Below are 26,208 nucleotides of genomic sequence, written 5' to 3'. Positions count from 1 at the left end.
TCAGGTTAATTTGAATGATTTATTGTAAAAAAAAACTGCACAGGCATTTTACAAAAAAAACAGGTCAATATTAATCACGTTGTTGAAACAGTTATAGTAGACAAATCTTTAATATTCAATGACTGTTCACTAAAATAGTAAGTATGCTTTTTTCATGTACAATTCAAACCTTGTGGTTGACATCTCTAATTAGGTACTATATACATTCGACTGATCCAAATTCAAAAACTACTGTAGACATGGAAAAAGTTTAACATTATCTCAAGAGCATATAATGAGAAGTCCAAAAATAGATTCAAGGGAAAAAACAACTAGACTGTTTAGCAACAAAACTGATGCACACACAACTTTGGGGCAAAAAAGACTGGGTTGGCTAAGATTGTTGACATGTAATCTATATGAGCACTTGTCTCAAATAGTTAGTTGTTGGTTAGCTAGCTAGCGAATTATAGCCATAACACCTCAAAACAAGACATGGTATCAAGAACAAGATGAAACAAGCCACCTAAAATTCCCCATATGGCAGCTACTTGTCATTGTTGCTAGCTATCCAGAATCACAATGCCGACTTCTCTGCCCCATTGAAGCGTGCACCTCGTTTTCGTGACGTTCTCAGCTAACCCGTGTATGCCTCACCTAAAACAAAACCAACAATCCCTACTGATCCCAGTCTGGGGAGGCTCCTCACCATCTATAGATCCCCGATTAGTCTGAGTCACTGTCTCCATCGCTTTCTGCCTCCTTCACGTCCACACTGAACTTATACTCCTGATCACAGCCCATGTAGGCATCACTCATGAAGTACAGTGTGTAGTTGTGAATGCCCAGCACTGGTGCAACAAAGTCCAGCTTCACCTGCAGTGGGAGGAAGGGGCACAGAGTGAGGCCAAGCACTGCTGACAGAGGGCATTCACCTTTAAGATTATTTGTCTACTTTGTTTTTACACCCACAAGCCATATGCAACAATTTTGTCAAACATATGCAGTTGCCTGCAGGTATTCATTGGCTCCACAAGATCAGATTGATGTGTGGTATTTAACCGACCTTGGCCTTCTGCTGCAGTGTCAGCCTCTTGATGGAGATCAGGCTGTTGGATTTGGGGTCTCCAATTACCACCCACCAGCCCTCCTCACGTTTCTGGAACAATAACAACAATCAAATGTTAAAAATGGCCATTGTTGAGTTTGTGCTTTTTGAACAAATCAATATGGGAGTTCTGAAAAGCTGGTGGTGATGATAGGTACCTGGGGGAAGAGTGGAGCAATAACAGGCCCAGTCACCTCCTCTTCTCTCTCCAACTGGACCAGAACCAAAACTGGACCTCCACTGAACACAAAGATATGATCAGACACCTACTCAGTTTCTCTCTCATTCGCAATGTTCTATAGATTCACTGGGCAGTAGTAGTAACTAGTAAAAACATGATCAAACTCCTAAGCAAATTGACAGTTTCCTGTGGTACCGATCTCTTTATATTCGGTCAAGCTATTTCCCCACAAAGATTTCCCTACACCGCTAACAGCCCCCATTTAAATCACCTCTTGATATTCTCCTTCTCTGCCACCTCGTAGGACAGTTCAATGTTGGGGTAGCGGTTACAGAAGCGAGCCACGTCAGCTATCTGTGTGTCTGAGAGCTGCAGCAGCCCACTACGATCCTCATCCTCCATCTCCATGATGTCAAAGATACTCTCCACACCCTGAGAAATATATTGAGAGATCAGCTTCAAGATCCACAACCGTGCAAGATGTTCATTGCTTGTCTGGTAAATTAAAGTGTTACAAATGGATAGAGTAACAGGCAGTAGTGGATGTGTTACCTTGTCTGTGCAGCGTTTGATGTGCTCCAAGGTGAAGTAAGGCAGCTGTTTGAGGTAGGAGTCCTTGGACCACATGGCCTGGGTGACCATCTGGGCCAGCTCCATAGCAGCCAGCGCAGGGCTCAGCCAGCCGTTACTGGACAGCACATCTACACAGGCCTGGATCAGACGCACAGCCTGGACAAGACAGAACCATATACAGATTACACTAGATCATACCACAGTATTAAGGTGTAAGCATGCTTCAGTTTGGCTGGCGCCTAGCCGATACCAGCTAGCCGAATTGAACGAGTGTGCTTGCGTACTCCCTTAAAGGACCTTTGATTGAAAAACAAGAAAAAAAGCAGCAATAGTACTGTTTGTCCATTTTGAGATCTCATAGCCCAGGGTTACCCAACTGGTGGCCTATTTGGCCCCCCAAGTTTTGAAAAATGTTTATACAAATAATGTATTTTTTTGAGACATATGTATAAAAACTGTAAAAACATCAGGAAATCAGCTTCAAATGATTTTACATTTGGGAAATCTGCTCCCACAGGAAAGGAAGACCCAGAGTTACCTCTGCTGCAGAGGATAAGTTCATTAGAGTTACCAGCCTCAGAAATTGCAGCCCAAATAAACACTTCAAAGTTCAGGTAACAGGCATCTCAATATCAACTGTTCAGAGGAGACTGTGTGAATCAGGCCTTCATGGTTGCTGCAAAGAAAACACTACTAAATGACACCAATAATAAGAAGAAACTTGCTTGGGCCATTGGACCGGTGGAAATCTGCCCTTTGGTCTGATGAGTCCAAAATTTGAGATTGTTGGTTCCAACAACCATGTCTTAGTGAGATGCAGAGTAGGTGAACAGATGATCTCCGCAAGTGTGGATCCCACCGTGAAGCATGAAGGTGGTGTGAGGGTGCTTTGCTGGTGACACTGTCAGTGATTTATTTAGACTTCAAGGCACAATTAACCAGCATGACTACTGTACCACAGCATTCTGCAGCAATAAGCTATCCCATCTGGTTTGCGCTTAGTGGGACTATCATTTGTTTTTCAACAGGACAATGACCCAACACACTTCCATGCTGTGTAAGGGCTATTTCACCAAGAAGGAGAGTGATGGAGTGCTGAATGACCTGGCCTCCACAATCACCCGACCTCAACCCAATTGAGATGGTTTGGGATGAGTTGGACCGCAGAGAAGGAAAAGCAGCCAACAAGTGCTCAGCATATGTGGGAACTTCTTCAAGACTGTTGGAAAAACATTCCAGGTGATTTTGGTTGAGCGAATGCTAAGAGGGTGCAAAGCTGTCAAGGCCAAGGGTGGCTACTTTGAAGAATCTCAAATATATTTGGATTTGTTTAACACTTTTTTGGTTACTACATGATTCCATGTGTTATTTCATAGTTTTGATGTCTTCACTATTATTCTACAATGTAGAAAAAAGTTTAAAAAAGAAAAACCCTTAATGAGTAGGTGTTCCAAACCTATGATTGGTACTGTATGTTTGGGCTTCTTGCAGTCAACTTGCAGTTTACAAATGATTTGTAATTAAATTCTGGCCCCCCAACCATCTGCTCAAGAAAAAAATTTGGCAAGTGGCTGAATCTAGTTGATGATCCCTGCCATAGCCAAAATGCACTTCCTCAAAGAACTCAAGAAATCTGTAATTAATGTACACATTTTTGCAGGCAAGATCTTAGTCACACAATTTTGCTTCCGACTAGGATGTTTGGTGCGGTATTTCTAAAAAGATGTGCATGAGGATGAGTCGTCTGAGAGAAATTACGAATTGAAGAATCCCTACTGTTGACCAAATCGACAAACGAGGGGGCGTAGTCCTCGGCTTCCGACTTCGGCTTGCCTCTAGAAAAAAAGTTGTGCCTGAAGTAGCCGGAAAAACCCTTGCCCGTGTCCAAAATGTTATCATAATATATGTGATGCCTTTACTGCTCTACAGAGTCCATTTACCACAGCTAAGATTCCACCAAAGTATCTATCAATGTCTCAGCCATTCATCCCCACCTTGCTGAGGATCTCCTCTGTGTCTGACTGCAGCTCAGCGCTCAACTGCATCCTGGACAAGTGAGCCTGCAGCAGCAGATTGGTCTTCACGTGTGGGTCGTTGAACTTGGGGTTGTTCAGTTTGTGTGGCACCTTCTGGGCCAGCTGAAAACACCACATATACAATTTGATTAATGACAAGTATTTCCAGATTAGTATTCGTGAGCGATTTCCATTTTTTTCACTTCTACATGGGTATTTGAGTGGGTTATGAGTCTGCTCAAAATGCATATTATGATTATTGATGTGTATTAGTATGTTTACCTGTCTGAGCAGGTTGTCCTCATGGTGTCTGATGGGAATGTTCTTGTACTCCGCAGCATTGGAGATGATCTCAATCAATCCACGAATCTTGGTCTTGGCGTTCAGGGACATACTGAACAACTCTGATACAAACACAAATGAAATATGTCAGTAACTCCAGAACTGTTGTAGATAGCAACACGTTATATACTCAATGATGAATGTATTCTATTTCAACAGTTGTTTAGTATTTGCGATGGTTCACAGTATAGGTGATGTGACTGATACAGCCATATTTCGTGAGTGGGTTGTTGGTTGTGGTAGTTCTCACCGATGGTGGTGTAGTTGATATAGTAGTAGGCAGCGATCATGCCCAAGTTAAGAGGTGCCACGTCCATCTCATCCTCGATGCTGATGCACTTGGACTGCTCTAGATCATGCAGGGTGTTCTCCACCAGCTCGGACAGGTGGTCTGACAGGTGACGGTGAGACATGCCTGCAGGGGAGATGGAGAGCAGCAGTTTAACAGAAGACTACACATATACTGGTAACTTCCAAAATAAAACAAACACTTGTGTAAATGAAGGATACAAAGTATCGTGAATGCAGGTGGTTCCTGAGTTAATTAAGCCATTAACATCCCATCATGCTTGTGTACAAATGCTGGGCAGGATGACAATACCCTGATCCACAGGGCACAAGTGGTCAAAACGGTTTGATGCGCATGAAAACGATGTACAGTCGTGGCCAACATTTTTGAGAATGACACAAATATTAATTTCCAAAGTTTTCTGCTTCAGTGTCTTTAGATATTTTTGTCAGATGTTACTATGGAATACTGAAGTATAATTACAAGCATTTCATAAGTGTCAAAGGCTTTTATTGACAATTACATGAAGTTGATGCAAAGAGTCAATATTTGCAGTGTTGACCCTTCTTTTTCAAGACCTCTGCAATCCGCTCTGGTATGCTGTCAATTAACTTCTGGGCCACATCCTGACTGATAGCAGCCAATTCTTGCATAATCAATGCTTGGAGTTTGCCATGGACCCCAATTATCAATGTTTTGTTCCCCGAGCCACTTAGTTATCACTTTTGCCTTGTAGCAAGGTGCTCTATCATGCTGGAAAAGGCATTGTTCATCACCAAGCTATTCCTGGTTGGATGCTCTCGGAGGATGTGTTGGTACCATTATTTATTCATGGCTGTGTTCTCAGGATGCTTTACTGTTGGCATGACACAGGACTGATGGTAGCGCTCACCTTGTCTTCTCCGGACAATCTTTTTTTCCTGAAGGCCCCCCAAAAAATCAGAAAGGGGATTCTTCAAAGAAAATGACTTTACCCCAGTCCTCAGCAGTCTAATCCCTGTACCTTTTGCAGAATATCAGTCTGTCCCTGATGTTTTTCCTGGAGAGATGTGGCTTCTTTGCTGCCCTTCTTGTCACCAGGCCATCTTCTAAAAGTCTTTGCATCACTGTGCGTGCAGATGCACTCACCTGCCTGCTGCCATTCCTGAGCAAGCTCTGTACTGGTGGTTCCCCGATCCCCCAGCTGAATTAACTTTAGGAGACGGTCCTGGCACTTGCTGGACTTTCTTGGGTGCCCTGAAGCCTTCTTCACAACAATTGAACCGCTCTCCTTGAAGTTCTTGATGATCCGATAAATTGTTGATTTAGGTGCAATCTTACTGGCAGCAATATCCTTGCCTGTGAAGCCCTTTTTGTGCAAAGCAATGATGACGGCACGTGTAACCATGGTTGACAGAAGAAGAACAATGATTCCAAGCATCACCCTCCTTTTGAAGCTTCCAGTCTGTTAATCGAACTCAATCAGCACGACAGAGTGATCTCCAGCCTTGTCCTCATCAACACTCACACCTGTGTTAACGAGATAATCACTGACATGATGTCAGCTGGTCCTTTTGTAGCAAGTGCTGAAATGCAGTGGAAATGTTTTTTGCATGACAAAGAGGGACTTTGCAATTAATTGCACTTCATCTGATCACTCTTCATAACATTCTGGAGTATATGCAAATTGCCATCATACAAACTGAGGCAGCAGACTTTGTGAAAATTAATATTTGTGTCATTCGCAAAACTTTTGGCCACGACTGTAAACTAAATGGCCGTTTCAGTCACCAGATCTCAACCCAACTGAACACTTATGGGAGATTCTGGAGCAGCAACTGAGCTAGCTTTTACCACCACCATCAACAAAACACCAAATTATGGAATTTCTCATTGAAGAATGGTGTTGCATCCCTTCAATAGTTTCAGACACTTGTAGAATCTATGTCAAGGTGCATTGAGGCTGTTGTGGCTTGTGGTGACCCAATTAAGAGACTTTATTTAGTTGTTTCCTTTATTTTGGCAGTTACCTGTATGTCTGGAAAATAAATCCACTTCAACTAAAAGGCATACAGTCCAAAAACCTGTATCGCCCATCTGTAAGAATGTCAACAGTAGAGAGCAGTCGCAGTGCTATGAGTGTCTGTCTCACCCTGCAGGTTGTAGTAGTTGGGGTTCTGGGTCATGCGGCGGTACAGGAAGGTCCAGGTCAGGTAGTCCACTGCATCCTGTTTGTTCTCCACCGTCTTGGTGACGATCTCAGCGTTGAAGTGGTCGTGCATACAGTGGTCCAGGTGAGATTCCACCGGCAGGGGCTCATACAGGAACTTCTTGAAGAAATCCTACATTTGAGAAAAAGAGAGTAGGTTATAAACGACAGAATGATGGAGCACGAGAGACGGAGAGGGACTGAGTGAAAATGGAGAGGGCGAGTAAATAAGGATATTGCCAACGTACCTTTTTGGAACCCTGACACATGATGACACAGCGTCCCTCATCGTCCTGCAGGGGCCGGTTGGCCTTGCCCACCATCTGGAGCACATCGTAAATAGGGTAGTCCACGTAGCTGGGGACAGAGAGGACATGGTCACTAACACACACTCAACCTGAGGCAGTAGGAGGTTCTGACGGGTATAGATTAGGAAATGTAGTCATCACCAAAACCAGTGTCGTAGCTACTTACGCATGGATTTTGCCGTTGTAATACTGGGTGTCCATGATAACAACCAAGTGAGCAGAGATGTTGGTGCCCCAGCAGAGGGAGCGTGAAGCCACCACAACCTGGACTGCACCTACAGACCGAGGACCAGACACAGCATGTCATTTAACAACCATGGCCCATAATTCCTCTAACTAGGCATCAGCAGGTCTAATGGAATGGCCAGTTGTACCTGAGTTGAAGAGCTGCTCCACGATCCTGCGCTCTGTGGTGGACAGGCCCTCGTGCAGGTAGCCCACCCCATTGGCCAACGTCTCCTTCAGGGTGCCGTCTGTCACCTTCTCCAGGAAGGGAGCCAGGTCCTTCTCAGTGCAGTGCAGGAACCTACAGGGAGACATGTTACTGCTCTGAGACCTCAGGTTACACCTATCATTACTGGATACCTATTCAAAGTTTTAACCCCCCAGAGATTAAAGGGTGAGGTTATGGGTCTGACCTCTGAGGGACCACGTCAGCAGCACAGAAGGTGAGGATGTCAATGGCGGTGAGGCGGGTTTGTCGGCGGGATGGGACAAACACCACGGCCGGTTTGGAGGGGGAGTGCTTCATGATGGCGTGGTACACTGGCTTGGCCATGGACAGCAGGCGAGTCTGGGTGTGACTCACATTGAACCCCTGAGGAGAGACAGGCATTATAATGAGGTTCAATTGAGCAGATGATATTACCCAGCCAAACGATAACAGATTTTACGGCCAAATCCTTATTGGTGGCAGGTTGACGATGATAACATGTTAAGACATTACAGTCATGGTCCAGACCTGGATGTGCAGCTCCAGAGGGACAGGCCTGACGTTGGGGTGGAAGTTAAAGGTTGCGGTGGTACTGCAGCCCAGCCAGTGGGCCACGTCTTTGGCGTTGGACAGGGAGGAGCTGAGGGCCACGATGCGGATGGGACGCTCAATCTGAGACGAGATGTACCTCATCCTGGAGCAGATCACCTCCAACACAGGCTACAAGCAAGACAATGAGTGTGAATATCAATGTATTTTACTTCACATGCCAAACAAGTATTGTATAGTTTACATCTAATCAAAGCACTAGGCAGGTGGATATATAGGTTTTATCAGTTAGGATTCATGGACTTACTCCATTCTCTCCTCCAATGAGGTGAGTCTCGTCCACGATGAAGAGGCTGACGTTCTGGACGTTCTTCCTCTGCTTCCAGCGGCGTGACAGGATGTCCCATTTGTCCGGGGTGCTGACGATGATGTCACCCTTGCCCAGCAGCTTCAGGTCAGTGCTGGTCTCTCCCGTCAACAACACCACCTTCTTATTCAGAGCATCCTGGAACTTCTGGTGCCAGTCAACAAACACCTGGACACACACAGGAAGATATTAAACAGAGGTGTAAATGGGCAAACAATTTGAAGTCAGATGAAAACAACATTATGTTAAAAAGGGGGGCAATGTACAGTTCCTACATCTAAATTAATGATATGTACCCATTGATTCTTGAGGAATATAATTTCTAAATGCTTCACGAGCGTAGTTTTACTGTCCTGCCCCATCAGAACCCAAAATATAAACTGGCTTTAATCCAACGTTGGTAAACAACTGTACCTGTTCAGCCAGGGCCTCCATGGGTGTGATGTAGACACAGCGGCCCTCTGCGTTGTGCAGCAGCATCCTCAGGATGGCAAACTCAGCACAGATGGTCTTCCCACTGCCGGTCGGGGCTCCCACAAACACGTTGTCATCACTGTTGTACAAAGCGTTGAACACTGGAGGAAGACGGACAATACCACACAGCTTACTCCCAGTGTAAGCACCAAAAGGTATAGAGGCATGTGCCTGATCGAAGTCATTGAATGGGCCACATTGGTCTTAAGAGGTCAGATGGGTGCAGTGAGAAACTGTTAGCCAACATGGTGCAATCTTACCCTGTGTTTGGATGGGGTTGAAGAAGGGGAACTTGTTCTGGTAGAGGGTCTCGAAGGCGGCATTACGCAGAGCTGTCACAGGCAGGGGCTGTAGGTCCAGCAGCTCAGTGGGAGGGGGGTACTTCTCTGGCAGGATCAGGTGTCGGAAAGACACCGGCAGCTGCGTCTCACAGGCTGAGAGAAGGAGAGAGAGAGATACATTTTCAATGGACATCCTCTAAAGTCTAGATTTTCTCATACAGTTTAATTAACTACATTTGACATATTTAGCAGAAGCCCTTATCCAGAGCAGCTTATAGGAGCAATTAGGTTTAAGTGCCTTGCTCAAGGGCACACACTTTTTTTTTTTTTTACCTAGTCAGCTTGGGGATTTGAACCAGCGATCTTTTGGTTACTGGCCCAATGCTCTTAACCACAAAAAAAAAACATATATATATATATATATATATAATATCTAGCCAGAGGAATGTCACTCACATAGCCAACGGTCCGAGGACACACGGATGAAGTACTGCGGGGGCAGGGGCTCAAACACGGGCACAAAAAAGGTGACCAGGTGCTCGTCCTGGGCGTACTTGGCCTTGAGCAGGAAGTACTCGTGGTGTAGGATGACCTCACTGTCCACATCCTCCACCAGTATCCAGAAGGCCTCCGATGAGCCATGCACCTGTATGGGCCACAGAGAGCAGTGTTAACGGTTTGTGTGTGTGTTACAGTAAGTGAATCCTGTTAAACTACTATAGCTTGACGGTACTAAAACAGATCCACATTTAGAAACCACTGACCTTGTCATCCCACTGGAAGTCTGGTGTGATGGTGAGTTCCACCTTCAGTGTGGAACGGGTGATGGGCTGCAGGTGGACAGCCAGGTCCAGTTTGGGGAACTGATGCACGTACTTGTGGATGGTCTTCCCCATCTTGGGCATGCGGATCAACTCACCTGAGGGACAAAAGGACTTTAACAACCGGGGATGAATCAATGAGAATGTAGTGTTAGTTTGTGCAGGTCTGAGGTGGAGCATGTGGAGCAGACTGCAGAGCAGACTCACCAATCTCATTGTGATTGAGGTCATAGAGGCGCTCGAAGGGGAAGTTCTTCTTCTCAATCTTCTTGATGACTTCCTCTGGGAGCTTCCTGAACTGACGCAGAGGAGACATGGACTGCCACCTGTGTAGGAGGGACACATCCACACAGGGAAGAACATCACATTTCATTCTAGCCTCATCGTGTAATTCACTAGGACTGTAGACTAAGGTCTTAAATCAGTGAAAACTAGGAATAAACAGCAATGGTTAACTTACATCCTCTTGTCAATCATCTTGCAGAGGTTCATGGTCTTGTCTGTGAGCTGGGCCCATCCCCTGCTCAGGACAATCTCAAAGATTGCTCGCATCAGTCTTCCAGCACTCTGAGGAAGAACACAGTTAAAGCTAGAATCAGAAGGTGAGTCAAAGCGTTCACCCAGCCACCTTGAGAAATGCCACCTTTCTCAAATTCATAGACAAGAGCTATGGATGCAAGGACTGACCATCCATGATTTCAAAATCATAGTTAACCATGTTGAGGATATACAGTGTTTGTTTACAATCATTGGAGTAAAACATGCTTATATTTTGTGTACTGATGGGGTACAACAGTTGAACTAAGCCCATGAGGCATTTCTAAGTTAAATTCTTCAAGAATTAATGGGTATATATAGTTGAAGTCGGAAGTTTACATACACTTAGGTTGGAGTCATTAAAATGTGTTTTTCAACCACTCCACAAATTTCTTGTTAACAAACTATAGTTTTGGCAAGTCGGTTAGGACATCTACTTTATGCACGACAAGTAATTTTTCCAACAATTGTTTACAGACAGATTATTTCACTTATAATTCACTGTAGCACAATTCCAGTGGGTCAGAAGTTTACATACACTAAGTTGACTGTGCCTTAAGACAGCTTGGAAAATTGCAGAATATGATGTCATGGCTTTAGAAGCTTCTGAGTCAATTGGAGGTGTACCTGTGGATGTATTTCAAGGCCTACCTTCAAGCTCAGTGCCTCTTTGCTTGACATCATGGGAAAATCAAAATGAACAAGACCTCAGAAAATAAATTGTAGACCTCCACAAGTCTGGTTCATCCTTGGGAGAAATGTCCAAATGCCTGAAGGTACCACGTCCATCTGTACAAACAATAGTACGCAAGTATAGACACCATGGGACCACGCAGCCGTCATACTGCTCAGGAAGGAGACGCATTCTGTCTCCTAGAGATGAACGTACTTTGGTGCGAAAAGTGCAAATCAATCCCAGAACAGCAGCAAAGGACATTGTGAAGATGCTGGAGGAAACAGGTACAAAAGTATCTATATTTACAGTAAAACGAGTCCTATATCGATATAACCTGAAAGGCCGCACAGCAAGGAAGAAACCACTGCTCCAAAACCGCCATAAGAAAGCCAGACTACGGTTTGCAACTGCACATGGGGACAAAGATCGTACTTTTGGAGAAATGTCGTCTGGTCTGATGAAACAAAAATTGAACTGTTTAGCCGTAATGACCATCGTTATGTTTGGAGGAAAAGGGGAGGCTTGCAAGCCAAAGAACACCATCTCAACTGTGAAGCACAGGGGTGGCAGCATCATGTTGTGGGGGTGCTTTGCTGCAGGAGGGACTGGTGCACTTCACAAAATAAATGGCATCATGAGGGAGGAAAATTATGTGGATATATTGAAGCAACATCTCAAGACATTAAAGCTTGGTAGCAAATGGGTCTTCCAAATGGACAATGACCCCAAGCATACTTCCAAAGTTGTGGCAAAATGGCTTAAGGACAACAAAGTCAAGGTATTGGAGTGGCCATCACAAAGCCCTGACCTCAATACCATTGAACATTTGTGGGCAGAACTGAAAAAGCGTGTGCGAGCAAGGAGTCCTACAAACCTGACTCAGTTACACCAGCTCTGTCAGGAGGAATGGGTCAAAATTCACCAAACTTATTGTGGGAAGCTTGTGGAAGGCTTCCCGAAACGTTTGACCCAAGTTAAACAATCTAAAGGCAATGCTACCAAATACTAATTGAGTGTAGGTAAACTTCTGACCCACTGAGAATGTGATGAAAGAAATAAAAGCTGAAATAAATCACTCTTTCTATTATTCTGATGTTTCACATACTTAGAATAAAGTGGTGATCCTAACTGACCTAAAACACGGGATTTGTGAAAGGAATTGTGAAAAAGTTTGAATGTATTTGGCTAAGGTGTATGTAAACTTCCAACTTCAACTGTAAAACATTTATACAAAATATAATTATACAAAAAATGGATGTAGCAACTAAGGATTCCAGATTTAACAGTCAGAGACTGGTAACATACTTAAAACAACTCTCAAATCAAGCAAACAGACATGGGCTTACCTGTGTCACATAGACCATGTCAGCCATCAGAGCAAAGCCCTCCAGTTTGAGCTGAGAGATGTAAGCCTGGAGCAGCACGTTGATCTGTAATAAGAACACACACCTCAGAACTGGTTCATACCAACAGGGCTCTAGTAATACATACTGCAGTGGTGTACCATATCATTGATCAGTGTTAGACCTGGGCACAAATATATGTGTATTTGTTAATTAAATACTTATTTTCTGTGTATTTTAGTATTTTCAAATAATGTGGCCCGAATCAACTACTTCTATTGGATTTCCTATAAATAGCCTACTATTTGAAATGATCTTAAAATACTTAGTTCAAATACCTGGGTTAAATGCACAGGAGTGTATTTGAGTATTTCCAAATACATTCCAATATTCAAATGCTTGTCTTTTCAACAACAACAAAAAAATGTAATTTCTTTGAAAGTAATTGAAATACCTTAAATAGTATTTCAACCCAAGTCTGATCAGTGACAACATTTGACACATGTAGTATACCTTAGCACTGGGTTCCTCAATGCTCTCCTTCACTGGAATGGGAACTCTCTCCAGAAGCTTCTGCAGCTCCAGCTTCTCTTCCTGAAACAAATCCCCACATGTGAGATTTTATGTATCTGTAGCATTTTACTAGTAACTAGTAACCAGAAAAAAATGTGTAGGCTTTAGTAATTGATATAGTATCCCAGAGTGGTGCATACCTCTCTGACAGTGATGTTCCTGAACTCTGAGGAGAGAGAGAACACGCGGAACAGCTCGATCTCACTAAGGGTGGGCTTCAGCAGCTGGTTGTACGTCTGGATGGAGTTGTGGGTTATGTAGAAGTGACTGGCGATGCGACCCAGGTCAGTAACCTTCAGGGAGGGATGCAAAGAAGTTGGCCAAAATATAATCTATTATGTACATCAATTTGTCTCATTCATGTCAATAGCATAATCCTTGCTTTCACCATCTTAAAATCTTGAAGAGAGTTCGCAATTGGTCATTGATCCGCCTGAACAAAAATAACATGTGTAATAACATGTGTGTACCTGGAAGGCGCCGGTCCTCTTGTCGTACTTAACCAGGCTGTTCTTGTCCAGCACGTTGGCTGCAGTGTGGATCAGGTCCATCCTGCGGCGCTCTAGCAAGGGGTCAGAGCTGCGGTCGTCATGGGAGACCCCGTACAGGGTGGGGTTACGGAGCATACGCACGTACAGATAGGTGTAGCCCAGCCAGTTCACTGCATCCTGATGAGGAGACAACGAGAGGGGAGTGAGCACTAATGATTCTAGCCGACCAGTTTCTGTACAGGTAAAGTGTAGTCTCAAGAGCACACCACAGCATGTCTGTATGGTTATTTGTGGTGAGTTGTTACCTCCACACCGGAGGTCACGAGTCATGAAGGCAGTCAAATTCCACGTGACCGTTCAGTCATGGTAATTAGGCTTCTCCAAGCTCTGATGCTGCTGATGGTCATTAGTAGCCTACCAAACTTGCTAACTGCCTGGTACTCAGCACTCTATTGTCCCTCTAATCACTCTGACATCAATGAAAATGTATTTGAAAATCTAATCAAACACTTCATGAGAGCCCATGAGCTCATGTTGCGCTACATTTCTATAGGCTATGAAACTGCGCGAGTTAACAGAGTGACGGCCTCTATTAAAAAGAGGAGAATGCCATCAGCTTTCTATAGACTAGGCCTACTATATTTATTTCTCAACTCCCCAAATATTAAGCACATTGTTTATCTTTACAACAAGAGTATAGCCTACCTGGCTGGCATGAAAATAAACCATAGGAAAAGCATCTTCCATTCGCTACATAAATGCAGAGATGACGTGCATTTTTTCCCGCTGCCCCTGATTTGATACAGGTGCATGATAATGGTCCATTCTGAATCAAAACTAATTTCACACATATACTAAATAATATATGTGAATACAAGATTAAATCAAGAATAGTCTAATGGTTGACAATATCACGTCAAATATATTTATGCCCTGCATAAGACATAATGCCCTTTTTCTGGCAACTTTTTCAAATTATAGTTGCACACCTCATGTAGCCTAGCCCATAGGCCTATATGTTTTAATAAGGTTAGTATCACAACTAAAGTGGCCAAATAACTTTTAAAATGAAGGACATTGATCTGCTTTACAAGGGGTGTAGAGCCTAACTGGCATACTTAAGAAGCAGGTGAGTTTCAAGTTTGGGGAAGATCATTTTCACCATAGAAATACACCTTTAAAATAAATTGTAATAATAATTGCATTGGCGGTCACTTTTGATAAATGCTATTTTCCGCTAATAGAATATCTGCGCTTATAGCCTACTGCCATGTGCGCATTGCTGAGCTTAGAATGTGAAAAAGCCTAATAATTTATCAACATTTTAAGCTAAATGTTCTGATCTGTTGCAACAGCCACAATGCATAAAAAAAAGTTGTTTTAATGCTAGTGGTTGTATTCATTTGGGATCTATCGCATCCCACAACTGTCCCAGACGGTTTGGAATATTTATTTCTCGCACAGAATAGGTTGACTGTTGTACTATGGAGGATAGTAGAATGACATAAGATTGGTGCTTTTGCTGTTCGTTAGACCTCTTGTTGGCATAGAAAAGTATCTTCCAATATCTTCAATATGCACCTCGGACAGAATTGGATAAGGACGCGACAGAGGCGTCCCCGTTGTGTCCGTCTTCATTTGTAGCCTGTGAGAAAGACCCAATCACGTGATGGAGCACGGCACAGCACTCAGGGAGAAGGGCACGGCACAGCACTCAGGGAGAAGGGCACGGCACAGCACTCAGGGAGAAGGGCACGGCACAGCACTCAGGGAGAAGGGCACGGCACAGCACTCAGGGAGAAGGGCACGGCACAGCACTCAGGGAGAAGGGCACGGCACAGCACTCAGGGAGACGGCACGGCACAGCACTCAGGGACAAGGGCACGGCACAGCACTCAGGGACAAGGGCAGCACAGCACTCAGGGACAAGGGCACGGCACAGCACTCAGGGACAAGGGACAAGGGGACACGGCACAGCACTCAGGGACAAGGGCACGGCACAGCACTCAGGGACAAGGGCACGGCACAGCACTCAGGGACAAGGGCACGGCACAGCACTCAGGGACAAGGGCACGGCACAGCACTCAGGGACAAGGGCACGGCACAGCACTCAGGGACAAGGGCACGGCACAGCACTCAGGGACAAGGGCACGGCACAGCACTCAGGGAGAAGGGCACGGCACAGCACTCAGGGAGAAGGGCACGGCACAGCACTCAGGGAGAAGGGCACGGCACAGCACTCAGGGAGAAGGGCACGGCACAGCACTCAGGGAGAAGGGCACAACGGTCACTGGCCGCAAAAGGCATGGATTTCTTTTAGGGTGCATTATGGGATGCCGCTGTGAAATTATAGGCATTATCAAGTGCTTGTCAAATTGTGAATGAGAGACTATTGGAGTGTGTACAGTCTGCGCAAAAAAAACAAGCAGAGCTCATGCCTTTCAAGCAACTTTTTTCAAATCATCATTTAGAGTCGCATCATGCAGCCCTGCAATGTATTAAAAATCAAAACATACAGCCCAACGTTTCTAGAACAACTAAAGTTACATGAATAACTAAGCATATAGGAGACACCTATTTCTTTGTTATTAACCGCTCGACACAGAATAACCGCATGTGCACACTCCATCATTTTTTATTTTATTCAGTTTTGTTCAATTGTATTCCTGATAAGATAAAATAATGCCACGGAATTCTAAGCAAATCTTGTCTGCTAAATGAACTAGTGTAGCCCACATCCATTTGGCATAGCATGATCAGGACCATAAAGGACAACTCTATGCTATTCTGTTCTTCTGAAATGGATGACATTTTCTTCATATCATGCTTCTTTAGACTTGTCTAAAATAAATCATTGATTTATTGTGAAGGTGTAGGCTATATTACATGGATTCATCAGTGGTTTGTAGACCTTGTGTGGAAGCCAGGTGATGCTAAATGTGTTTGTTAATTTGCAGCCAATTACCGTGAGACCGACAGTTATTTGCTTGACAATTACCGGCTGACGAAACTTCGTGACCGACACAGCTCTGGTTGTGGGGGGGGGGGGTGAACTCCAGTTATACACTCACCTTAGCATTCTGCACATTGCCCAGTACTATCTCAGCGTTGAGCATATCTGGCAGCTTGGACACCATCTGGCTCTCGATGGGCAGCTGCTGGTTGAGCAGAGACAGGTAGTACTGCAGCTCTCCGTGGGATGTGATCAGGATGCCCTCTCCCTTGGTGTCGTACTGAGGACGCCCAGCTCGACCAAGCATCTGAACACAGAACACAGGGAGGTGTCATTCAAACTCACAAACATGGCCAGAGTTTGAGGATTATTTAGCTAACAAATTGCACTGTGCTACAATGAAGTCTAGCCCTGTGTATGTATCTCAGTCATCTAATCCAGCCAATGCAGACAAACCTGTAGAATGTCCAGGGCTCCCAGCTCTGTCCATCGGCCTTTCTCTGGGCTGTACACCTGGGTGCCTTTGATGATGACAGTATGAGCAGGCAGATTCACACCCCAGGCCAATGTGGCTGTGGACACCAGCACCTGAAACAGACGGACAAAGCCTTTTACATTTACATTTACATTTAAGTCATTTAAGTCATTTAGCAGACGCTCTTATCCAGAGCGACTTACAAATTGGCCTTTTCAGTGGGACAGGTCTAGTGACATTGTAACAATAACTCTGACTGTATAGGACCACGGGAAAGAGATTAGTAGAGATTTAGAAGAGACTAACCTGGATGTGGCGATCAGCAAAGAGATCTTCTACCAAGGTACGGTCCACTCTGGTCATACCAGCATGATGGATGGCAAAACCGTAAGGCAGCAAGTCCTTAAGCTCAAGGTTCTGGTGGATGAAAAAATGTATGTACTGTTTAGAGAATTTTTATTTTATAATCAGATGGTATGATTTGGTTTTCAATGAAGTGCATAGATTGACAGCTAAAATCAGTCTCCAGGTCAGATGAGCTCACCTTACACTGCTCTGCCTCAGTCCTGAGGACCTCGGTGGAGGCTGAGCCCTCCCTCAGGAACAGCCCCAGAGTGTCCTTCTCCAGACACATGTCCCTGATGGCCCGGGCCGTCTTCCCAGTCTCCTTCCTGGAGTGGACAAACACCAGCACCTAACAAACACAAGTTAGCACAGGGATACTAGATTGTGGAACACTCTGTTGCTCTTCCTCTGATAAACAGACATTGGGATTTTCTAGAGCAATGTGGAGTCAGATGATGATGATTACAGAACACGACTCAATTGGCCCAGCGTTGTCCGGGTTAGGGGAGGGTTTGGCCTAAGGGGGTTTCACTTGGCTCATCGCGCTCTAGTGACTCCTTGTGGTGGGCTGTGCGCCTGCAGGCTGACCTTGGTTGTCAGTTGAACAATGTTTCCTCCAACACGGCTGGCTTCTGTGTTAAGCAGGCGGGTGTTAAGAACAGGGATGCAAACTGGTGAGGGCCCAAAAAGGTGACACGTTTTTTGCACTGAAACATGTAAAACAAATCCCTCCTGGGGAAATGCAGGTTAACGAATTAAACAAAGAATATGATCTAAATCATCAGTCTCTGTGTGTAAAATAAAAAGTAGTTGATGTGAAACTAACTCACAGCTAAACAAATGTAAAGAAAGCAATCCAATGTTATTTGTTGCCTAGACTTCACTGCAAATGACACTCAAGCCTTGAGAAAAAACAATACATTAATATTGCAGTTAGCCATGCTAACCTTGATAATAGAATGCTTGTGACCACACACTTCTAAATATTAAACTTGGGAAAAAAACATCTTAAGTAGAAATAGAATGAAACAAACAGGTATTCTATTTTTGCTCTAAGGCTACATGTGTGCAAAAATAAAGTTCACTGAGTAAAAAAAATGTAATAATCCCCCCTCACTCACACACGTGTTAGTCAAGTTCAACACAACAAAAGCAATATCTTTGGGCTACACTGCACTTTACACTTTGCCTGTGGACATCTGTTCTACAATGTGCCAGCACAGCTTGATACCCTTTGTTGGCATAATTGATCTCTTTCAGGCAGAGAGTACACCACTGAGTACACCACCGTATTGAACAAGTGAGAAAGTGTGTGGAGTTCCTTTCACCTAGTGGCATCCAGTTTAAGCCAGGCCCAGCTATACTTGTTTAACAAGCAACATCTCATTTTTCATCAAATTCTCTCATTCTGAAAATTAACCACATACTGTAAAGGGAAAACATTAGTTCGTTAGCTAGTCAACATGTCACACAGATTGCCAGGGTCCAGTAAGCAACTAACACATTATAACTTGAGGAATGGCAAGGAGTCGTATACCGTTACCAGTTAATATTATAGCGAATTGGTTAGGTTACTAACGTTAGCTCATCTGATGTAATGTTAGTGAGCTAACGTTAGCGGTCTAACTTTATTAGTCTGCTAATTTTCACACCATGAACTCAATTATTTGATCAGTAAAGTTGGCTAATGTTGCTCAACATTTCTCTGGCTAGCAAACGGATAATTCGATCCAGCTAGCAAAATACTTAACAATGCTAACAATACTTGTTCTACCACACTTTCTCCCTCACCTCAAACGTTCCAAATGCCAGTTGTTTTTCGGTTACAGCTCATGCAGTACCCTTCTCACCCTCGTCTCCGTGGTCAGGCTTCTCACCTACCTTAGTTATCGTTCAGGGGACGCGCTGCTGTAAGTTAACTGGTAAAATGCCTTTCAACTCTCCTGCTGTCTTTCCAGAACGTGCGCTGATGCTGTAACTAGCCAATCTCTTCAGTCGCGTGGTGCATTCTGTTATGTGAACGAGTGGCTGAGCCTTGGATACCACCAGTATTGCTCCAAACACGCATCACTAGTTCACATGCAGCCAGTGGTCATCCAAAGCCCCCCCCCCCCCAAACATGTCTCATCGGATCTACACGAATCACATAGGTCACCAATTTTGGATTCAAAAGACAAATTTTGCAGAAAGGTAACGAGTTTGTATCCCTGTAAGAAGTGTGGTTTGGCAGGTCATGTTGTTTTGGAGATCACATGACTCAACCTTTGCCTCCCGAGCCCGTTGGAGAGTTGCAGCAATAAGACAAGTTAGAAATTGGGGAGAAAAGGGGGTAAAACATTTTTTTTTTTTATGTAATAAAATAGAACACTACTAGACTGAGCTGGCCTCACCTGGTTCTTCCCAGCATGCTCCATGATCTTCTCGTAGACGATCTCATTCATGATCTGGAAGCGCTTGATGGCCTTCTTCTCAGTGATGCCCACATACGTCTGCTCCAGAGGCACTGGGCGGAAACTACCGGACAGAAAAGACTGTTAGTCTTATGCTGACAATGCAACCACTCACACGATAAAACCTTTAAACTGAAGTGGGATTATGAGTGTAGAAGAGATTGTCCCTCCTTCCTGAGCCCTGGCTGACCTGTTGTCGAAGTAGAAGAGTCCCTTAGCGGGGTCCACACGCAGGCAGGTGGCCACGTCCTCGTAGTTTGGCAGGGTGGCACTGAGACCCAGCAGACGCACGTCCTCCTGGGTCAGCTCCACGTTGCGGATGGTCCTGGCCACCAGAGACTCTAGGACTGGCCCGCGGTCGTCATGCAGCAGATGGATCTCATCCTGACCATAAGACACACTCCGTTATATACAGTACTTACACCCAATGAGTTTAGAACTAGTTTTAAAAACAATGTAAAAGAATGTAAATGCTTGGGAAATGTAATAATGGGATGTTTGACTAAACACTCGAAGGATCATGCAGGAGGTCCACAAGAGGACCGTTTGAGTGTCTGTACTTACAATGATGATGAGGCGCACTAGCTGGGTATAGGTGCGCTCGCCTCCTTTGCGCGTGATGATGTCCCATTTCTCTGGGGTGCAGACGATGACCTGGGTGGCATTGATCTCCTCTTTACACAGCTGGTGGTCTCCAGTCAGCTCAGACACTGTGATGCCGTAACTGGCCAGACGCTGGGATGGAGGGAGACAAGGAAAACTGAGCAAACAGGACATTATGCCTTATGATTAATTATACAAACACAGCTTCCTTGGCAAATCAAGCCCTTGACAGCATTGAACACTGAGTTCTGACCCCATAGAAAGGACAACAAGTCTCACCTTACTAAAGTTTCCCACCATCTCCTGTACGAGCGAGCGCATAGGAGCAACGTAGATGATCTTGAAGTCGTCCAAGTTGATGGTTCCGTCCAGGTTGATGTGCTTGCCGATCTCCCTCAGCATTGCCATCAGGGCCACGTTGGTCTTTCCTGCCCCCTGGAGGCATCCAGGGGAAAAGACAGAGGGAAACCATACATAGTGATAAGTTAGAAAACATAAGAGTTCGACAGTGGCACTTTCGAAACATATGCAACATGACAGCGTGCTGAGCAGTGTATTGTGGGGAGAAATATTATAATTGACCGTGGTTTATTTACTAACCGTAGGAGCGCACACAAGCAGGTTCTCATCGGTCTCCATAGCAGTCTTGAACAGCTTGCTCTGGATGCGGTTCAGTGTTTTGAATCCTTCGAAACCTGCCTGGGCATACTTGGGAAGCTTCTCAATGGCCACCAGCACCTAATAACACAGATAATAAATAAATTAACAAGACCATCCACTTGCTAGAAGCCTCAGTACTGACTACAGCAAAAAATAAAACATGCACAGGCGCACACAAACACACACCTCATCGTCAGCGAAGGGCTTGGGCTTGAGGGCAGGAACGTGCACCTCCTCGTAGCCCTTGCGCTGCTTGCGGAAGGAGCCGTCTGGTAGCTGGCACCTCTTGTTGGCCATGAAGTGGCTTCCCTGGGTGAAGGACAGGTCCTCCAGGTCCAGCAGTTGTTTAGGGGCCATGGACTGAGAGGGGGGTAAATGATTCAAGTTAGTATTTAGCATCAATGTATTCATATTAAATACATGTGGAATTGCAACATGTGTGTCATGTTTGCATTGTATGTGCAAATTGTCTGTGTGCTACACAGTGGGTAGACGGGCTATATTAGTGTGTGCATTATTCATGGTTCTCCTCCTCACCTCTCCGTGGTCGATGTCCATAGACTCCAAGTCATTGTCCACACGAGACTTCCTCACTCTCTCCCTGCGAGATCGCTCCTCCTAAAGACATGGAACACCAGCCATTGTTTAAGACCAAGGGAACCAACATGAAATGTTAAGGTGATCATTTGTTTATTTATTTCAGTCTGTTCCGATATGTTTATATTACACAGTATAGAAACAATGATTTATCCAGTGATTAATGCAACAATGAAGATGGCGTCTTACCCTAATAATATCCTCCTTCTCAGTCTCCTGCAGCTGGTAAAGAACTTTGGATAAGTCTGGATCTGCCTCCATCTTTCCTATAATCTTCTCCTTCTCTGCTTCACTCTGAGCACTTGCCAACATGGTACAGTACTGGACTGTGAAGGTAAATTGATTATGAGTGACCTTTCAAATTTGGCAACGCAGGCTGTGATGTTCTCCATTGTGGAAATGACAGGTACTCACTCATCCGCCGATGCTGCCGAAGGATTTTGATGAAGTCGAAAGTGTTGAATCCCAACAATAAGACCAGCTGGTTCTCACATTCTCTGTCATCACTGGCCGTCTGTGGAATACAGAGACAGGGAGTCAGTCAGAGACCAAGGCAACCATACAGACACACTGAAACAAATAAAACACACACCTTGAGGATCTCCAGAACCTCATCTGCTTTCTTCTGAGAGATTATGGCATCGTCATAGAAACGGCTGAGCTGACGCTGGAGCCAGAAGGCATCAATGTCACGAGGGTGCAGCTCCTTCTTCTTGGCTGTCATCACATCACCTGTCACACCAAGCTACAGAGGAACATGGAGATGCATGTTTCATTAGTGCAATGGTTAAAAAAGACATTGTGGTTTAGTATGAACACAGATGTGTGTGCTGTCATGTAAACGATGGTTCTTACGTTGGCCGTCAGGGTGCAGCCCAAGTCTGCTTCCTCTCCTTCACTCTCTTCATCTGAGCCATCATCTCGCACCTCCCCAAACTGGTCCTCATCACCCTCCTCCTCATCAGATTCAAACTGGACGTTCACCCCGTATGTTTCGTCAATGTTGTCATCTGTGTGTTGAAACATTGATTCATTTGAGTGCATAATACTAGCCAAAAATAAAGGCATGTTCCAGTTGAGTGAACATAATGTAAACATTCCTTCATCATTGTGTTCATTTCCTTACCCATGTTCTGGAGCTCCTTGTCACCCCCGTAGTCACTGATCTTCTTGCCCAGGTTGACCAACACGTGGTAGCGTGTGTCATCTGCAGGCCCTAGTAGCTGCTCCACCTCACGCCGTCTCTCCTTGTCCCTCATCTTGTCATTCTTCAGCACAGCCAGCACCTCGTCAGCTGCTCCACACAGGATGTCTCTTGGCTGTGGAGACACAGACACACATCGCAGGCATATTTAAGTCATCATTGATTTGAATAGAATGTTGTTAACCTCACTAGGGTAGGGGGCACTATTTTCACCTCCGGATGAAAAGTGTGCCCAAAGTAAACTGCCTGTTACTCAGACCCAGAAGCTAGGATATGCATATAATAGTAGATTTGGATAGAACACACTAAAGTTTCCAAAACTGTTCAAATAATGTCTGTGAGTATAACAGAACTGATATGGCAGGCAAAAACCTGAGTAAAATCCATCAAGGAAGTGGGATATTTTTGATGTGGGTGCTTTTCTCTTGCCTGCCTATACAGTATGTCAATGGTTAGGACCTAGATTATAGTTTCCACTAGATGTCAACAGTCTTTTGAAATTGTTTCAGGCTTGTAATTCTGAAAAATGAGGGAGTAAGACCACTTTGAGTCAGTGGATAGTGAGAAGTCCCCAGAGCTGTTTGCTGCGCACGACCGAGAGTGCACCTCTCTTGTTTTTCTTTTATATTGACGAAGCTATAGTCCGGTTGAAATATTATTAATTATTATGACTAAAAACAACCTGAGGATTGGTTATAAACATCGTTTGACATGTTTCCACGAACTTTACTGATAGTATTTGGATTTTTCGTCTGCCTGTTGTGACTGCCTTTGAGCCATTTGATTACTGAACAAAACGCGCCAACAAAACAAGAGGTTTTTGGATATAAAGAGGGACTTTATCGAACAAAACAAACATTTATTGTGTAACTGGGAGTCTTGTGAGTGCAACCATACGAAGACCATCAAATGTAAGAGATTCATTTTATTGCTATTTCTGACATTTGTGACTAATCTACTTGACCGGTAACTGTATGTAATGTTTTGTGAGCTGGGCGCTGTCCTCAGATAATCGCATGGTATGCTTTCGCCATAAAGCCTTTTTGAAATCTGACACCGTGGTTGGATTAACAAGAAGTTAATCTTTAAGCCGATGTGTAACACTTGTATGTTTTATGAATTTTTATTATGAGTATTTCTGTTTTTGAATTTGGCACTCTGCAAATTCACCGGATGTTGGCCAGGTGGGACGATAGCGTCCCACAGCCCCTAGAGAGGTTACGCAACAGTCTCTTGGTACGCAACAGACTGTCCAGCCGCAATCTTTTCAAATCAGTGACTCTTGAGACAGACATAATTGCACAAGTGCCTTATTGTTTGTTTCTCTGACCTGATCTCCCAGGGCAGCTTGGATGAAGCTGAGAAGGACCTCGTAGGTCTCCCTAGTCTCCTTGGTCTTAGGCTTGTACACAATGCCCACCATCTCATCAATGCCTTCTGACAGGAGGGTGAAGCCCTTCATCTTATTCATGTCGTGCCCGTCCTCATCTCTCTTCCTCCTCCTGCACAGTTTAAAAGACAAAAGTGGAAGGAAGAGTCATATGTGGGTTAGTTAGTCAAGAAGTGATTCAGACATGCACCAGGAAATAGACATGAAGAGGCACTTGTAGTTACTTTGCCCGTTTCTCTCCTTGCATTGAAGGTTTGGTCCTCTGGGACTTGTCACCCATCTTGGTTCCCACCAACTTTCCCACCAGGGACAGCACCTCTCCCGTGGGCTCATCGCGCCTTGTGCGGTCAATGAGCGAACGGTCCGCTTGTAAGACCAAGTTAGAGTTCTATTATTGGACAAGAGACGAAATATAAAAGGAGGAACTGTAATGCAATGTAAACTTCCCTACACCAAGTTATTATGTTGGCTGGTTATACAGTTACTGAGGCACAAAAACAACTTATTTTGAGGAATTCGTGTTTCCCAACATTGGACAATCAACTGTCTAGTTAGCAGACTAACTTGTCTCGCTAGCTAGCTGGTAACTGGTCGTACAAGCGCGGCTGGTTAGTAACCCGTAACTTTAGTCAGTTTTGGTTGTTAAAGTTAAAAGCCTGTATCCAGCTACGTTAACTAATGTTATATACTGCGAACTAGCTACATAGGCGCAACAAAACAATAGCCTGAGTGAACATATTTCCAAGTAGTTAACGTTAGCTAACTTAGTTCAATTTCATACTCACCGCTTTGTATTCATACTGCAAGCTACGCGCAGTAACATCTGCCATTGTTGAATGAACGTAATCGCACTTTTGTTGTTCAACACTGGAAAAACGATGGCTAGATTGCGGAGCAGCCCGCTAAGGTTGGCTAGCTCCACAGTCAATGTTGGTGTGCTTTAGATCAATAAATACAGATAAGCAGAAATCCTCTGTATCTATAGATATATCTATATTTACACTTAGCGATACGTGATGTACTTTTTGTAAATAAAAGCGTTGGCCATACGTCCCGAAAAACACGATGTAACAACAAGAGTCATTACTTCCGCTTCCGTCCGTGTTATAAGTCAAATTCGACGTTACATTTTTCCTACAATGCCCTCTATCGACTATTTGAAGCGTCACCGCTCCGGCCAACTTTATTATTGCAATGATTTGGTTTTCTAGAATCTCAACTCTGTTAATAAGTGGGTTTAGCCTCCCCATATATTAGTGCTGCATCCGCTAAGAAATTATTTATTTTATTGCCCATGCGGTAATGCACTCACCCCAGGAACTCACTCAACACAGTGTCCCTGGTCCAAACCCCAGACTGTTCATGCTCAACCAGCACTGACAGTATTATTAGCCAGACTGGGCTTTGGTGGCAATTATATAATTGCAAGAGGTCATATAGGTTTGTGAATACTGCCCAGCAAAGGCATAGCTAATAATTGGGCTGCTGAGTCATTCTTTAAAAAATGGTCATGAAATTGCCTGCAGTTGCTCAATTCGCTTTGTGATTGTACATACTGCAATATAATAATATAGTTGTAGTATAGTCTAATCTCTATTGCACAGCCTATTTCATAGTCAACAAAATGATGTATTGCCCCCCAATGGTATTGCCCCCCAATGGTGGAACAAACTCCCTCACGACGCCAGGACAGCGGAGTCAATCACCACCTTTCGGAGACACCTGAAACCCCACCTCTTTAAGGAATACCTAGGATAGGATAAGTAATCCTTCTCACCCCCCCCCTTTAAGATTTAGATGCACTATTGTAAAGTGACTGTTCTACTGGATGTCATAAGGTGAATGCACCAATTTGTAAGTCGCTCTGGATAAGAGCGTCTGCTAAATGACTTAAATGTAAATGTAAATGTAAATGTATATGTAGGCTAGTGTGTGCATCATCTCCTGGATCTTATCTATCACTAAATACTTACACTGTGTGACAGATCACATTTACATTACAT

The 26,208-nt window shown here is 44.3% G+C and overlaps 1 protein-coding gene across 1 annotated transcript; it reads right to left on the bottom strand.

Annotated features, from left to right (window-relative positions):
* On the bottom strand, window positions 1–25,302 carry LOC124036260 (U5 small nuclear ribonucleoprotein 200 kDa helicase-like). Its single transcript, XM_046350584.1, has 44 exons — window positions 24,991–25,302; window positions 24,430–24,593; window positions 24,146–24,317; window positions 22,738–22,930; window positions 22,467–22,621; window positions 22,204–22,356; window positions 22,026–22,125; window positions 21,801–21,937; window positions 21,552–21,632; window positions 21,201–21,374; window positions 20,955–21,092; window positions 20,634–20,789; window positions 20,316–20,486; window positions 19,942–20,135; window positions 19,692–19,815; window positions 17,501–17,650; window positions 17,263–17,373; window positions 16,938–17,069; window positions 16,600–16,788; window positions 13,508–13,705; window positions 13,178–13,330; window positions 12,978–13,058; window positions 12,468–12,551; window positions 10,369–10,475; window positions 10,116–10,234; window positions 9,852–10,006; window positions 9,544–9,733; window positions 9,067–9,240; window positions 8,747–8,907; window positions 8,273–8,500; window positions 7,945–8,136; window positions 7,622–7,800; window positions 7,358–7,509; window positions 7,150–7,258; window positions 6,924–7,032; window positions 6,619–6,808; window positions 4,449–4,613; window positions 4,139–4,260; window positions 3,836–3,979; window positions 1,821–1,997; window positions 1,540–1,700; window positions 1,246–1,327; window positions 1,046–1,138; window positions 1–855 (listed from the first exon to the last, which is right to left on the bottom strand). The coding sequence occupies exons 1-44, from the start codon at window positions 25,033–25,035 to the stop codon at window positions 706–708; spliced, it is 6,414 nt and encodes a 2,137-aa protein (XP_046206540.1). The 5' UTR covers window positions 25,036–25,302; the 3' UTR covers window positions 1–705.
* Between the last annotated feature and the right edge of the window lie 906 nt (window positions 25,303–26,208).

This window comes from Oncorhynchus gorbuscha, linkage group LG05 (genome assembly GCF_021184085.1).
Source record: "Oncorhynchus gorbuscha isolate QuinsamMale2020 ecotype Even-year linkage group LG05, OgorEven_v1.0, whole genome shotgun sequence".
Classification (NCBI taxonomy): domain Eukaryota; kingdom Metazoa; phylum Chordata; class Actinopteri; order Salmoniformes; family Salmonidae; genus Oncorhynchus; species Oncorhynchus gorbuscha.
This window is presented reverse-complemented; position numbering and strand designations above follow the sequence as displayed.

Excerpts from the sequence above, each read along its gene's own strand:
- LOC124036260 (XM_046350584.1), bottom strand. The coding sequence starts at position 25,035 with ATGGCAGATGTTACTGCGCGTAGCTTGCAGTATGAATACAAAGCG. Across the intron at positions 10,235-10,368 it reads AAGATGATTGACAAGAGGAT|GTGGCAGTCCATGTCTCCTC; the intron begins GTAAGTTAACCA and ends CCTCCTACACAG. Across the intron at positions 7,801-7,944 it reads CTCTGGAGCTGCACATCCAG|GGGTTCAATGTGAGTCACAC; the intron begins GTCTGGACCATG and ends GTCTCTCCTCAG.